The 17,500-nt window shown below is 31.0% G+C and overlaps 1 protein-coding gene across 1 annotated transcript in view; it reads left to right on the top strand.

The window, feature by feature from the left end:
- Positions 1 to 842, top strand: part of LOC105622170 — a 30,945-nt gene extending 30,103 nt beyond the window's left edge. The window contains exon 3 of the mRNA XM_012203600.1: positions 1 to 842. This exon is cut by the window's left edge and continues 843 nt beyond it. Within this exon, the coding sequence (XP_012058990.1) occupies positions 1 to 842 (842 nt within the window).
- Positions 843 to 17,500: the final 16,658 nt, after the last annotated feature.

Genomic DNA, 17,500 nt, shown 5'->3' with positions numbered 1-17,500 from the left:
AAAATAATCCGGCTAACAGAAAAAACCGAGAGGAAAAAAAAGAATCAGGCGCAAGCGGCAATACAGGATTGTTGGAGAGAACATGCGTCAGATGCTACAAGATATTCTATGCCGATCAGAACGGCGAATATCTGAACGCGGAACGTTGCGTTTATCATTGTGGCAAGCTATACAACCGCATGACCAACGACAGCTGGTATTGGACGTGCTGCAACCAAGCCAGATTCTCGCGCGGTTGTGCTGAGTGGAAGACGCATGTATGGACTGGCCTGGTCCCTGGGATCAATGGGCCCTTCGCGGGATATGTGCACACCATGCCATCTCCAATGTTCCTACACGATAACAACTATGGCATCTACGCGATGGATTGTGAGATGTGCTTCACGCTGCAGGGTCTGGAACTTGCCAGAGTGAGTCTCGTTGACTTATACGGCCAGGTCGTGTATGACACGCTCGTCAAGCCGAGCGCTGAGATCATCGACTTCAACACGAAGTTCAGCGGCATTACAGAAGATGACATGTCTAACATCACCAAGACTCTCTCGGAGGTGCAGAACGACCTGCTCAATTTCATTCATGCCGAAACAATTCTAATGGGTCACAGTCTCGGGAACGATCTCAAAGCGCTGCGCCTGATCCACAAGAACGTCGTCGACACCAGTGTGATGTTCCCGCACTACCTCGGTTTGCCATATCGTATCGGTCTCAAGACTCTGGCGCAAAAAGTGCTCAACCGGAAAATACAGGAAGAGACACATAACTCCATCGAGGATGCCCGGGTCGTTATGGATTTAGTGTTGCGAAAGGCCCAATACGAGTGGCAGCAGTCTCTTGTTTGGTAGATAAAATCTTAGATTAAATCGCCATCTCGAGAAAAGACTCATCTACGTGAATAAGAACTATTCGATAGTCTTAGCAGTTCGCGGTGAGATAATGTCGCGACAGGAAGCGCGTGTTATTGAACTAATTTGTAAATATAAATCAAGAAGGACCGCGTTTTTTTTTCCTAGTGTTCGTTTCCAGGGGTGAAATCTGTGATATTACACATATAGTGCAATGCGTTCCTCACGTGCGTTTCTGCGTTCCCCATGTTCGTCTCTAATGATAAGGGATGCGATTGTACTCACATATTATACGCACACAATACATAACACAAACGTAACATACAGCGCGTAACATAATTGACAATCACGGAGAAATTATAACAGACTACGCGCAGTTGAACATTTATCAAAGACTTTAAATCTATTTATTATTTTTCATATTCTTTATACTTTTCATACTACTCTACTATTCTATACTATCGCTAAATATTGTACTCTTTACTTGACTGCTATCGATCTGATATTACTTTACAACTTTATCTCGAACTAATTTTACTTTCTAACTGAACGACAATCTGTTACTGATTGGACTCTTTACATTTCAAACATTAATTATGTTCGACTATTAATTTCTTTCGAATTTTATTTTTCTCCGATGTGCATTTTTATATATATTCGTATGTGTTTTGTATTGTATATACGTAATTTTCATAAGCGTTTTATATATACTTTGTACATATATTATATATTGCATTATGGAACGCAATTTTGTACTCGCAAAAATATGTATATGAAAATCTACGTATTTAACATGGATACGTATGTCTTTATTATTCGATATAACGTATCACTTTACCATCCTTTATCATGCATATTCCATCTTGTCAATCATATTTCATTCATCATCTTTTTTTCCCTGCGAAGAGGACGAGCGGCGTCATTGATGCTGGTTGGTAAGTGCCTCTTGTTTCCACCGATCCGTATTTAAATTCCACCGAGACAGCCAGATTTTCTTGAACGAGGTCATGACGCCGAGTACTATCCGTTAAAACGTGGCTCGCCAACTGAAAAGAATATAAGGAAAACTCAACTCACGGATTTCATAACTCACTTCACTTAATTAATTTCAATTGATTTGTTGATTAATTTTATTCTCCGATTAAAATTATCCTCATTGCATTTAATTGCATTATTAAAAATTTATTAAAACTTATTGAAAATTAATGAGAAGCATAGTATTTCTCTTTACAAAAATGATATTCTTTCACGTGTGCGCGCATATTCGTGCGGTCGAATGGATTTCGACCAAATTACATTCTTATACAAATAGACGCAGAAAGATATACGGCATTATATTATTACTGATATCCTGATTGTTATCAGCCGCAAGGTTTTTTTCTTTTTATACGTGCTACCAAATGCGACGTTCCGGCAAATAAAGTTTGCGAGCCACGTACTTGTTACATATCGGCCACGTGTATAATACACGCGCTTTGTTTTTTATCAGTTTTCGACGAAAACACGACGAGTCGTCATAACGATTGAGCGTATAATAATAGATATATACACGTATGTGAATAATACTCTCACGAGAGAGACTGCCAGCGCTTTTATATATCGACAATTTTCATAGTCCATCGCTCGCAATCATCCCGTTAAATAATCATATAACGACAGAATTGTCTGTTGCGATAACGAATGTAATATTTAAATGTAAATATCGCGTTTAAGTAATATGGAGACAACGGATTTTGTAACGATAGTATTACCTTGTACAATATGTATTTATATATATTTTTCTATCCTCGCATACCGTAATTTTATAACCCGCAATTTTATAAGTAGCATCAGCGATGAGTAAAATTTCTTTTGATGTTTCGTTTTTTTTAAATTTTAACGTAAAAATCGACTGCAAGGCGAGTTTTGCGGTACTTTAAAATTAACGATGAAGAAAACAACGACTGGGAAGTCACACACAAGTGACACGATATGACACAATGGATCATTATATCCTTGTTGTTTGCCAATGTTAAACAAAGATGATATGATCACTGTGTCGTATCGTGTCGCTTGTTGGAAGGCATACAATAAGTTTTACTCATCGCCACCAATTTTTTTAAAGCTTGATGGACAATTGCGACATGGTTGAATGATGAAAAATAAAGCAAGAAAGTACTCGCGCCAGCTGATTATGATCTCACTACAGATTCTGTAGAATCGTCTTATCACAAGTCACGGTTCGATTCACGCTTAAGAAACATTTTATCTTTATTAATATTTGTCAAATGTTAAACAAAGACAAATGATGCTCATAAATGTTGTGAGTATGAATCGAATCGCGGTCACAGTAACGCGGCACGCGCGTTATGATTTTACCAGTAATCCTGATATAACCGCAATACTACAATTTAACCCTGAAAGTCACAAGATTGCCAACTTGGTGAGAATCATAGAAGGGAGCTCATTGGACACTCAATCTGGTCGGATGAAATCTGATAATCTCAAATTTCAACGTTCTTCCAGTGATATATACATAAAAGTCTTAAAATAGTTCTTAAAATAGATCATCTTAAGATTTTCTTAAAACAACGAAAAGAGCGTCTCGCATTTTGTTTACAGGAGGAATGTCCAACGAACACCCTTTTCAGGATAATGACATTGTCATACAGCTTCGAACGTAAATATATGTTGATGAAATATATGTAGCATTGTTTCTGTGTGCTTTTATTTGGATCTTTCTTCCCGCTCCCAATAAATACCTTGGTTTACAAACTGTCTCTCGACATTCTAAGAGAATCGTCGTCTAAATTAGGAATCGACAAATCTTTTCTGTAAATGACTAAATTATAATATCTATTAATAAAATAAACATCTTGATTCTCCGTTCCTGCAATTTAGGTCCTTTTAATTTAAGCACAAGTGAAATTTTACTTTCAAATTTCTCTAAGATGAAAGAGTTCCTCCTCCTAAAATATCTTGTAATATTTATTTGGATAATGTAATATAGATATCAAAATCCTGAATTTTTCTACATTTTTTGAAAGTCTAGAACAATAAAAAAAACTTGGATTGGATAAAAAAAGACCCAAATTGTAAGACGGAGGGAATAAAAATATTGCAAGTAGAGAATTAATAAAAATTGAAATTTTTATAATATTTTAATTTAATTATATATAATACTTTTTAATTAAAATAAAATATTTTAAGCTTTGAGACTCTAATTTTAAGAGGCTTTAAAATTAAAATTTTATCTAATTTTCACATGTTGCAAGACATTACTTTTCTCTGATTTTTTTTCAATTATTTAAGAATGTAAAAAATATTCTTAGTTCGCGGACTGCAATTTGTTGATTCTTGGTCTAAACCCGAAAAATGGCGAATCGACCTGATTCGAAGATTTTCTTTGTCTTTTTATGCGAAGAAATCGCGGCATCGCATTGCGAATAAAATTATTGGCAAGCGTTGGCTGTAGGATTTTTTACGTGGAAAGTCGAAGGCTCTCTTTATTTCCATCTCATCCCGCGACATCATGATGACGCTTTTACAAGCCACGTGTACTATCCTTTAAATAGCAGCGTGTTTTTCAAAAATGCTACGAGACAAGGCTGCCTGTCCATTCTGGATAATGATATTCCTCGAGTCTCGGCGATGTTCACGGCTTCGCGATATTAAATCTGACTTGTGTGTCTTCTCTTCGAAAGAAAAAAAAAGATTAAAAGGAGGAAGGATGAATAAAGAAGAATACATTGTCAGACTACGTACTTAATTCTTGTCAACTTGCTTATATAAAAAAAAAGTTAATCAAAATTCGAATATCATCGACTCGAATAGTTATTGCCTATTCACGCCGAGACATTTGATTATGTCCAGCAAAAAAAAACAGCTTTACAATCACCGTAAAATAAAAAAAAAGATTGGTTTATATATTTAAATCTAATGAGGATAAGGTTATCAATCTTTGAAGAGTACATGTAGTCTTTTGAAGTCGTTAAACTTTTAATTATTGATTAAAATTTTATATTTATAAGATTATATTACTAAGAATTATCAATAAAAATTATGTTTTGGAAATTTTATTTTATTAAATATTTCCTTCCTTCCATTTCAGAACCATTTTTTTTTAAAAGTATACATAATATACTCTTTTCTTATGATATTTAAATATAATAGACCTAAGTGAGGAACTAAAGACAAGATCGATCATATTAAAGAATTTTACAACAATTGTAAAGCCATTTTTTTTCTGCTGAATTTCCAATTAAGCAGTCAATCAATTGTTTGTATCGACAATTAAACGACGAAATCTAGTAGACAGGTAGAACACATTGTCACACATTGTGAATGGCAAGAATTTCAGTGGCGTTTGTCCACGTATCGAGTGGGCTTGGCGCGTAATTAAAAAACGTATTGTTCCTTTCGTTGGTCAAAGTCCGTAAACCGACTGGCTGTAAACATTGACACGCGCATTTCCGCTTTGCACGAAGTATGTCGCGACGGGTGAACTTCGTTGTTTTTGTCCCGTTACGTATTGCATCAGCCGTTGTGCTTAAAGCGCATGCTGATAACGATTGGATTCGCGAGGTGCAACGCGCTCATCGATAAACACGTTGTTGACTGTATCGCATTAGCCACAGCTGCAACGCGTGATTTGCGATAAATTTTCACGTCGCCAATTCTTCCCATTGCATTGTGTGCGCTTTGGCAGATATCCGTATCTTTCGATTATCGAGTCCGCCTCGATGTTTAGACTATCAAGGACAAATAGGCTAAACAAACATGAAAATTATTATATTATTAATTATATGTATTATATATATTATTATTATTATATTATATATATTATACAATTAGTTGATATTTCACGAGAGAATTGACAAAAATTAACTGAAAGAATTAATCTTTACAAAAGGGAAAGTAATGGCACTGAAACAGTGTATATTTTGAATACAATAAATTATAAGCTTAAGATACACGACACATTTTTTTTCTTGCTGGATTATTTATGTTTTAATAAAATATTAGGCTTATTTGAGTTTTAATAAATAACTAAATTGAATAGAATTGCATACAGAATGCAAAATTTTTAGTAATTTATTATAGTAAATTGAAAGTCACGAAAAAAAATATCATGCCGTAGATTTAAAACTTATTCAAGGAAAAGTTATAAAATTTTTAAAATAGACCCTCCTGTCTTCTAAAGTAAAGTTGTCATAAATTTATCATCTTTAAATCTTTCCTATTCTCTAATTTCTAGACAAAATTTCATGATTTTCCTATCTTTCAATAATGTTTTGAATTTTTTTGTTCTGGAAACCGTCGAATATTTTGTTAAGAGAGTAATTTAGCAATTTCAATTACTATTAATGTTGCTGACACTGCTTGCATTTAATTATTCAGTATTCCAAAACTGTATGATATATACATATTAAATTTCTTTAAAGCCAAGAATTTTAATTTTCCAGAAAATTTTGCAAAATTCCCTGATTTTTTCCCTGATTTTTTTAATTGTTTTCAATTTTCCCAATATTTCTCTGATTTCCAGTTTTGCGACAACCCTAAAGGTTAATAAACAAATAATACACTCATCCTAAAAGCTGTACAGTTCCAATTTCTGATAGAAAAATAAGATTCAAGTCTCGCTGGTGTAGTCCTTTTCTTGTACTTCCGTATTTCCGTTACGCGATAGCCATAAAAACTTTTGCGAGCTTTGCTATTATTTTATTGTTCCTCTGATAGATATAATATCGTCAGATATACGAGGCTAGCTGTACTAAAAAAATGTCACCGTGTATATGCATAAAGGAGGTTACGCAATGACGTGACCGAGGAGAAAACGAACATCGAGGAAGAGAGAAACCGTTATATGAACAGCAACTGTTAAATGAGGTTCTTCGTTCGGATGATGATTCGATGGGTGTTGGTGCTGAAAACAGATAAAGTTTTCAGATAAGGTTTAGGCAAGTCATTTCGAGTTTCAGATTTTTTTAATCTTCAAGCATTAAAAAGAAAACAAACTGTTATAAGCGCTCAAAATCTGCAAACTGAATCAACGTGTACGAGATTTTATTAAGTGCTCTTATTTCTCACGTGTTTTATTCCTAAATTGTTCATCGTCAGCACAAAATTACAACATTGGTTTGTTGGAAATCATTGATCGTTTTTAGCCACAAAACTGTTTTAAGAAAGACACCCAAATAAAACATCTCCTTAAGAAAGATACCGAATAAAACTTGTTCCAATTTTGGAAATGAGTTTTTTGAACAAATAAAATCTGCTACGAAATTCACGTGAAATTTCTCTTTACTCCAACGCTCTGATGGTTATTTAATGTCTGCCAGTGAGTTTTGTATGTTTTATTGTGTGCCCTGCAGTAGGATTTTCATAAGCATATAATGTTAAAATATTAAATTATTAATTATTGTAATATTAAATAAGACTAATGCGTTGATAATAGCGCATTTTTTATATTTAGCTATTTATATTATTCTATTATATCTATATTATTAAACATTTTGTATTAAATATTTGTTTCTTATAAATTATTTGAAAAAATCACGATAACAGAGGCCAATCACTGATGACCTTCATTAAAAGTAATCATTAGAAAAATTATAAATGGCTACCGTGAAACTCACATGTTAATGATATTCTCTAGAAACATCATTATACTCTAGCTCTGATTTCTTCTATTCTTTTTTTTTCGTTGCAACGTGACAAAGTGCACAGTTCTTTCAAAGACGTGCGTAGACGTGACAAAGTGAAGAGACAATTTGAATCGTTTTTTCGGATTCTCGATCTTATTTCTGCTCGTATTATCTTATTGATATATAATTTCATTATTTGTGATTACATGGAATTTACGAAAATACAATCTCTGGAAATTCCATTTTACGATAGCTTGGAATATGCTACCATATATTTATTAAGTGTGTAAACAACACACTGCTTTTAGTATGATATTGTACTCTGCGGTTCGTTCGAACGAATGGAATTAGGTTGGGAATTAGGTTGGGACATATTTAAATTCAAAGATAGGTGATAGCATTATTGTATCGAGTTATATATCGAGATTATTGTTATCATGATTGTAACCTCATTCGCGAGTGGGTGTTTGCGATACGTGATATTACATCGATAACACTTAGCTTCATTAGGAACATAATAGTAATGACAATAAACCTGTTTGATTAAAAGCTATGGTACAAACATCGTAAAGCAGTAATATATGATATGAACAGTAAGCGAATCGATTAATCATAGTAGAGGGTAGAGACATAAGACAATACTAAAGTAGCAAAAGAAAATTCGAAATGTTAATTTGCTTCTTACATCTTACTGCTTAAGTTTGTTTGTATGTCATAGCTTTAATGATGACAATTGTGTTTTAATGAATCCGGTCTCGTGACGTGTCCATTTTATGGATTCATATTGACAAATACTTTCCGTTGATGCAATGCTCACGCCCACATCGCATTGGATTAAAGAGAAGAATAAGGAGCTGGGAGAAATCGGCGATAGTCACATAGTCTGGAAAATCGAAAGCGTTACCTAATCGAAATAAATCTTCAGAAACTTTCATAATACATACATCATCTCGCCGTTGCTCTTTTTTTTCGAGGACAGAATAACAATACAGACGTTTTTGCTGGGGAAATAATAATAATTTTGTTTCTTTATCTTTTTAATTTTCGTCTCTTTTTTTTCTAAAGTTTGATTCTACTTAAAATAAATAATTGTAATTGCGATATTATCTGCTTATTTCATAAATATACACAAAAGTTCTTCGAAATTTTATTCCGAATTTATTTGAAAAAAAAATCGCGAATATTGTATTAATTATTATATTTACTTACATAAATTTTTATTATACTAGTTTTTCCAACTAGTTTCACAACAAATTCCTAAAATTTTATATTAAGAAAAAAACCAAATTTTCGGCACACTTTCTGCGTTTATAAGAATCAATTAAAGAAAATCTCGATAATATCCAGATCGGTTTTGATTCTGATAATCAACAAAATATCTAGAGAACGCAGATTTTACGTTACAATTGCGATACTAAAGCCTGATAACGACGTTCGTTCTATATACTTAGAGAACGAAAGTACTAAACGATTTCCGATGACGAACGATATCTGATATACTACCTCTTCAGTAGTCACGCGCTTTCTCTTCGCAAACGTTGAGTCGAAAAAAAAATGTAGCTTCATGTGGCTAGAAAAAAGCAAGTTAGAAAACTATGTTTTAAGAATTAAAAAAAAACTGCAAATAGTTCTTTCCAGATTTTGTATGAGAAAAGGGATAATGTAGAAAAAGTTTCACATACCTAAGTCCTTTTTTATATTTTTTCCTTGTATTTCATGATATATGAACGTACTTTATAATATGATGTCGATATTAAATATAGAAAAGCATTTTAAATTAAGAAAGTTTTGACCGAGAAACTTCCAAAAACAGAAACAAAGTTTCACATGGAAAGAATGATTTTGAAATATTTAATTAATATATAGATTTGAAAATAATTTTATTGGACCATTAAAATTATATGTATAAGAAACTCAAGTATAATGAGCAGTGCTACAAAAAAATTTCAGCATTTTAACAGCTTGCTTCATACATAATTATTTGAATAATTCAACAAAAGTATTTCCGAATCTGTGTATTCAGCAAAATTTTTTAATATTTCAGCAAAACTGTTCTTTCTGTGTAGGTCAATTTTGAATGAATTTATATTTTTATATCATTAAATCTCACAAATACATGTTTTTTTATTGAATGTATGTATATTAATATGTTGACCTCAATTGAAGTTATTTCACCAATTTATCAAAGATACTTTCTTTGCACGCGATGCGGACAAGAACAAGATGTCGTTGTGGATATCGCTTAAGCGATCATATATTAAAATATATTCACTAGATTCTAGAGATACGTTAGACTGAGCTTTGACTCACGTTAAAATTGATGAAGAAAATCGATAATTGATTTCCAGATATAATCGTGAGACCCTCGGCTTGAATTGTTAACATATTTTTACATAACTGCAAAAGGTCTATCATTTATTCAAAATTTCTTTTCATAGTTGTCAATGACACCAATATGCGTATGATTATCTGAATACGGAAAAAATTATTTTACGAATGTATTTATTAAGGTATCTAAAGTATCCAAAAATTTAGATTAGGTAAATTAAATATGTAGGACACTTAAACTTTGATTGCTAGAATATTAAATTTTTTTACGATATTGCTCATCATATTTGAATTTTCTAAACAATTATTTTAATGAATCAAAATTATTTTTCATTTAAATTAATTTATCATCTAATTTATTTTCATCTAAATTAATCTTATCTAAATTATTTTCCAATCTGTATTTATCTAAACTCTTCAATATTTCCTCAAAATTCTTTTATTTGTGCAATGCTGATGATTTGCCTATTTACAACTTATTCAATTATATAATTTAATATTTTTTACATTTGCAAATTTGAAGTATTGTTATTAAAAAATTTACTATTCATACACATTCTTTTTTATACGAGTCACGTCATTTTAATTCCTTCAAAGTTGTTAATTTCTTTTACTTAACATAAATTAAATGGATTTCAAAGCAATTAAATGGAAGCAAAATAAATTAAATGGATTTTAAATAGATTTTTAACAACAGAATAACTATGTCATAGATTTTGACATCAATCTCGAAGGTTAAAAGAAAAAAGAAATATGTTTTGAAAAAAAAATCGAGAGAAGATACGAGCATCACGGCAATCGACGCGCACCTTCGTTCTATCAGTCTATGGACAAGAAATTTTTACGCGGGTCATGGACGTCGTTTTAAATTTATCTTTCACGGTCGCCTCTTATTAACGGTCTTCGTATGAACGGCTGTCTGGTCGTTCAACTTGATTGAATTTGCCCCCGAGATACGAGGAGATTTAAGGTGAATGATCGACCGCGAGAATCTCGCGGACGAAATAAGCGATATGTTTTTGGATTATACATATATACATATAATACACACACATTTAATCTATTATCATGTAAGAGTTGATTTGATGATTGATTTGATGTCTTTCTTTCCGTTAATTGAATACATATGATATATGACTGAAAATTATGAAATATATATAGAAATTTCACAATGATCTGACGGTCTCTATATATGTCTCAATGACATCCGAAAAGTGCATCATTAATCCTAGGAATGTCTGGGTTCTTCTTGATTATGTAAATATTGTGAAAAAAATACTGTCTAACTTACTCTTTAATCGATAATTTTAAATTTCCTAATTGAAATATTCGGACTGCTTCAAAATGAATAAAATTGGATTTAGAAAGCGTTGCAAAATATAAAAAATAAATCAAAATAAAAAACTAAATTCGCGGATATTAAACAGTGTAGTACGATATACTACAACGTGAAAAAAATCGATAATATCAATAAAATGCTGCAGTGTCTATAAATACAGAATACAATTGTGAATACAGAAAATATTTATACAGAGAAGATTTGTAAAAAAAGTGTTATATGTAGAAAATGAACATTCATTAACATTTATTAACTGCACTACGTTGTCTTAATGTAAATAAAAGAGTTTCATGAAAATAACCTTATTTGTTATTTTCAAAGTTTCTCAACTATATGAATATTTTTTGTGCGTCTAAACAATGTTTTATTTTTGCTTATTATTAAATTAATATATTAGGTGTGGGAAAAAGTTCGTGGCGTTTTTTTAAATGCCATCTAATGGGAAAAACGCCACGAACTTTTTCCCATACATAATATTTTAATTATTATACTTTCTTTTAAATAAAATAATTTTGAGAAATATCTATTTTTTGTTAATAAATTAATATTCATTTTCTAAAAACAAGATTTTTTTAAAAAGATTTTTATCTGTACGAATATTTTTTATACTCATTGTATGTCAATTATTGCATTAAAGATAACACTGCACGCTTTCGTTTCTTGCCGCTATTGATATTACGTTGCATTTTAAAATGCGAGATAGTGCGTCACGACGCGATGTTGCATTGACGCAATCGCGCACACGTACGCATAATATCATTCATAGTTTTTACACTTTATTTATATTTTGCATTAATGATTACGACGACGCATTAATAATTGGCGGCATATGTATATGTAGACGCTCGTTATCGAGGATTTGCAATTTTATTAAAAACGACGCACAGTCTTGTTTGTCACAGATAAAATTGTTGAAATTGGCATAAGTTACGTAAAGCCACGTGCGCAGCAAAATTGTCATCGATCGTTGATGTTGCATCTGTCAATTTGAACAACGCATGCGAACCATTGCGTTTATTACTCAATAATTGGTGACATGTATTTGTTTGTTAACGACGGTATTTTAGCGTACGTTAATATACGGAGTGAGTATATGATGCAATGTTTTCTATCTAAATTTGCACAAATGTATTTGATCAGATAGGGCAGTTTTCTCATGAAATATCGCTTTTTTAATTATCGTTCAATTATATTCTCGAGACTTATGTAAATTTTATTGGTTTCTAATTCATCATTATGCAATGATGAATAATTTTTTTAATAATTCACATTTGCAAATGTAACATAAAGAATACAATTAACTAATTATAAATTCTTTATTTAAAAAAAAACAGATTTACTATCAACTCTTCACGGAAAGAATTCACGGAACGATTTTGAAATATTCAAAAATTTAGCGTACAGATCTAAAAATAATTTTGTTAGATCACCAAAATAATTATGTAAGACACTCAAGTATAATTATATATGATGCAATGATGTAAAAAATTTAATTCTAGCAATTAGTTTGAGTGTCTTACATAGAAAGAATGATTTTGCTGACGTATCTAAAAATTTAGCTAGACACAGACTTGAAAATAATTTTGTTAAGTCATCCAAATAATTATGTGAGAATCTCAAGCATGAAGAACAATGTTATAAAAAGTTTTAATATTCTAGCACTCAGTATTTATTTTAGTATCCTACATAATTATTTTGATAGCCCCAAAAAGTTATTTTCAGATCTGTATCTAACTAAATTTTTAGATACTTTTGCAAAACTGTCCTTGTGCAATGTATTTTCTGCCAATTATTTAGTGACTCCCGAAACACTTTTGAAATTGTCTACAATGACTTTTTACAATTATTGTAAATAAAACTTGCGAAATATATGGCACGCATAGAACAAATAATATTATTGTAAATGCAATTCGAGTTCTCAATGATACAGCAGTTTTTTATGCTTAGAACGAAGACTATTCGGTTTTATAAAATTGAAAGATTAGTTTAGGATGTCTTGAAGAGATTATAGAATTAAGAAGGCAAATGTCAGAATTTTTATGTCTCACAATTATATTTGTCCTTTACGTTTTTATTTATGACTTTTTTTATTTATTACTTTATTTATTACTTCTTTATTTGTGATATCCCATATAATTATATATCCCATAATTATTTAATGTATAAACATATAGTATAGTGATAAAATATGGCAATGCGCCATAATATATATAAGATTTTGCTAAAATATATAAAAATTCAACTAGACATTTAGAAAATAATTTTGTTAAATGATCAAAATAACTATGTAAAATAACTATGCTCAAACTGATTGTTAAAACATTAAAAGCATTTTTGCAACATTGCTTATTATATTTGAGCGTCTATAATTTTTTATAATTTTGAGTCCAACAATTTATTTTCAAATATATATTTAGTTAAATTTTCAGCAAAATTGTTTTTCCGTGTACAATGTAATTAAAAGTTTATTATTTATTATCGGCTTTGATGAGTTTAGAGTTTATTAGGTCAGGCCAGACGAAGGTGAAAACTACCATGACGCGATAAACAACGATGCAACAACTTTCTTTTGGTCGTCATCTCTCTCTCTCTCTCTCTCTCTCTCTCTCTTTCTCTTCTCGACGAACACATTTTATTTCCCCGTGATAGAAAGGACTGCGGCGAGTCCCGTGGCAAAGAGAAGAAGGACGTGACGCGGAGGCGTTAAACTTTCTCTTCGCGTTCGCGCTAGTCAACGATACTCCACCTTGGATGTCGCGACGTCTGTCCCGCCTCCTGATATAAGCTAAATCAAGGAACGCGATATTTCAGATTTAAGTTCTCTGATTTTAATAAGTTAAATGGAATCAATTTCGTAATATTTGTATTTTACACAACAAGTAGAGAATTAAAGCCTTTGTATTCTCTTTTAATTTAAAGGAAAACATGCAATTCTTAACTAATCAGATTTAAAGTTTTAAAATTTAAATCAATCACGCGACTTGCGTGACAACAGGCAGAAAGTGAGCTGATAACTGGCATTGCGATTGGTATTGATTTTATTTTGTTTTAATTTAGCTTCAGCTGCAATTTAAACGAAGGATATATTTTTTAAATATAAAAACTTATAAGAGAGAGAGAGACTAAGTCGCTAAATTTGATATTTCACGAAATTGCTGATAAACGTAATTGATCGAGCTGGCATACGCTGAGAAGTAAAAAAAATGTTTGCACGAGTTAGAATTATGATTAGATTAATTCTACATGGCTTTTCCGATATTGTTCAAGTTAACATTCATTGCTTTATCTATAATTGCAAGCGAACATTTTCTTTCATATGCTATTTTCTCTATTGCGCGATAAGTTATGTATATCGTAACTAATACTTGTATCTCCTTTGATTATAAACACATCTAATCATGGGTCAAACGTGTAAGGTTCTTGCTATCGTCTGATCGCGAAGTATTCTTATTGATAACTCGTTAGCAGTTATGTTATCAATACGATAACAATCTAGATCGCTTCATAGAACTGATTACATAAAATTTTTGTGAATTCATTAGAATTGACTAATTCTAAACAAATCTATTTGATGCATATTCAGCATATCGCGTGGCATTTTGATCGATCTATTATCGATTTTTCTTGATAAGAACAATTTTTGAATTGCAAGAAAATTTTGCTGGAAAATTGAAATCGGAAGACTCGACTTCTCTGGTAAATAGAGATAGGGATTTTATATTTTCAATTATAAAATAGACCGATAAATGAAATTTTGTATTGCATATTTCGTATTTTATATTTTAAATTCTATATTTTTCTATTTTCTATTTAAATTCTCTTTCTCTCTCTCTCTCTCTCTCTCTCTCTCTCTCTCTCTCTCTCTCTCTCTCAAAAAGAATTGTTATCAACGTTAAAAAATTGTGTGTTATTTCAACACATATCATATCGCATTTTTCTTCTTTAGCAAACTTTATGCTCAATATGTCATGACGCCTACTACATTTTATATACTCGCCGATTTTCGTTGCACCGCTTCAATCGACTTCCGGGTGGGCGCAATACAGAGCCCGGTTCTGACCCGAATCGTCGATTGTTGTTCGGCCGCGAGCAATAAATTCGCGAGTGTGTAGAGGCGAAACGGGGACTGTCTCCTCGACCTAGTTCGAAGCAACGCCGATTACACGCACGGATTTTATAAACGTTTCGCGTCGGGAGGCGCACTTTTCCGAACGCGTTATTTTTTTTTTTTTTTTACGATGTGAACGAGGAGACGACACGTCGACTTATGCCGAATTAGCAACGTTATCTTTTTGTGAGCCACTGTTGCTTAACAGCTTCGATAGGTAGAGGAACGTGAGACATGCGATTGGATATGTAAGAACAATTAGACGTTCCCATTTACATGATAAAAATTACAAAATAACCAGCAAATTATCATTATTTTAAGCATTATTGCAGTTCACCTTGGAGATGTTTCGAGTCTATTTTATATTATTCTATACTTCTTTTAAGATATTTTTACTTTACGTTTAATGTACAACACTATTATGTAGAATTATTAAACAGTAAAATTGAGAATATGGTCTGCTTTGAAATATACTCTCAAGAAGCGATTAATTATATTTTAATTGTATTTTAATGTATTACTTTGCTTTTCCCCTAAGTTATCATTATAAAGTAATCAACAAATTTTTATCTTTTTAAGCATTATTGCAGTTCACCTTAGAAATACCTGTATTATTCTATACAGTTCTTTTAAGATATTTTTACTACGTTTAATATACAATACTATTATGGTTATGAATCATTAAACAGAAAATTTAAGAATATATGATCCGTACTGAAATAAACTCTAATTTGTATTACTTTGCTTTTTCCTTGAATTATTAAGTTCATATAAGATAATGAATATCCGGATCTATTTTCTGTCGTATGTTTGAAATTAAGATATGCAATTGATATATCTTCTAATTAAAATGACTGTATCTTATTTTTGTTCATCTTCATACAATTTTTAGAACGGTCTTTCAAAGATCCGAATAATTGAAGCCTTTCTTTGCATTCGTCTTGCATGTAACTTTAATGCGATTATTGTTAAATGCTGTGGCTTACTTACACGCGCTTGTAGATATTGGCACCAGATGTTCCAACTGCGTACCATTCAGCTGCTGGTCTGAAAACAGAAAAAATAAATATACTGTTAATTAATTACTTACGGAGAAACATAGCATCTCTAATAAAAGCTACTAACAATCAGTATTGAAGTTTAATTCCTGAATACTTTATTTCCTAAAGAAAAAGAAAAACTTGGATTCATTATCATTTATTAATATTTCATCAATATTTATTATATAATATTATTATTCATTAGTTTTAGAAATTCACAATAATACAAATTAATTATTGAGAGTATAAGCATTATTTTTAATGGAAACATTCAATAGCATTCGAGATACGTTAATTTGTAATTATAATTTTCTGCTCCGACAGAGCTTCCCACATGTACATATATTTCATTATAATTATTGAATATATATTATTATTATTGTTATCAATGATATAATAATGTCTTATCACTATATTTGTCAATGATGCAATATTACATCAAGTTTTTTTTACACTTTAGTAACCAATTATCCAATCTTTATATTTAGAAATTAATGTAATTCCATTAATTTTCATGTCAAAAAATAGTCACGATGTGATGATTAATAAATTCAACGCTTTCTTCGTCAATGATCTAACGTACCCCAACGGGGTATGTTAAAATTCTTTTTTAAGACGAATAAAAATTTCACCCGATAAGTAAAGATAAAAAAAATTTTTTTAAATATCTTCTCTGTCAAATTTATTTTCGGACATAATTCAAAATTTCAATAAACTATATAAGACAACTAATTAATAAAACAACTAAATAATCTCTAAATTGAAATATTTGTGTTTGAGCTGTCATTGGTGGATTACAAGTTTTATTTCCTCTTCCTAAATTAATTGTAAGTTTTTTTCACTTACGTCTATTTTTATTAAATTTAAGATAATACTACTAACATTTAATACTATTAACATTTAAGTTAGTACGTTATCAATTTAACTCACTTCTCTAAAAATACTGTGTCTTTTTATATATCTTTCTATATCCCCTGATAAAAGACTAACACGAGTCAGTGAAATATATGTCGAGTCGATGACAACTTTCGGCTCGCCTTGACACTTTTCAGAGAAAACATGGAACGAATACAACTTTATTTTGACGTTTTTCTTGTAACTCAGACGTTAAACTCAAATAAAAACACATGTGTTGACGTTTTCACGCAAATTTAATTTGATAAATTATTTCCACATATATATATATATATATATATATATATATATATATATATTAT

This window comes from Atta cephalotes (genome assembly GCF_000143395.1).
Source record: "Atta cephalotes unplaced genomic scaffold scaffold00041, whole genome shotgun sequence".
In the NCBI taxonomy this organism is placed as follows: domain Eukaryota; kingdom Metazoa; phylum Arthropoda; class Insecta; order Hymenoptera; family Formicidae; genus Atta; species Atta cephalotes.
Note: the sequence above shows the minus strand (reverse complement) of the source record. Positions and strands in the feature narration are given on the sequence as shown.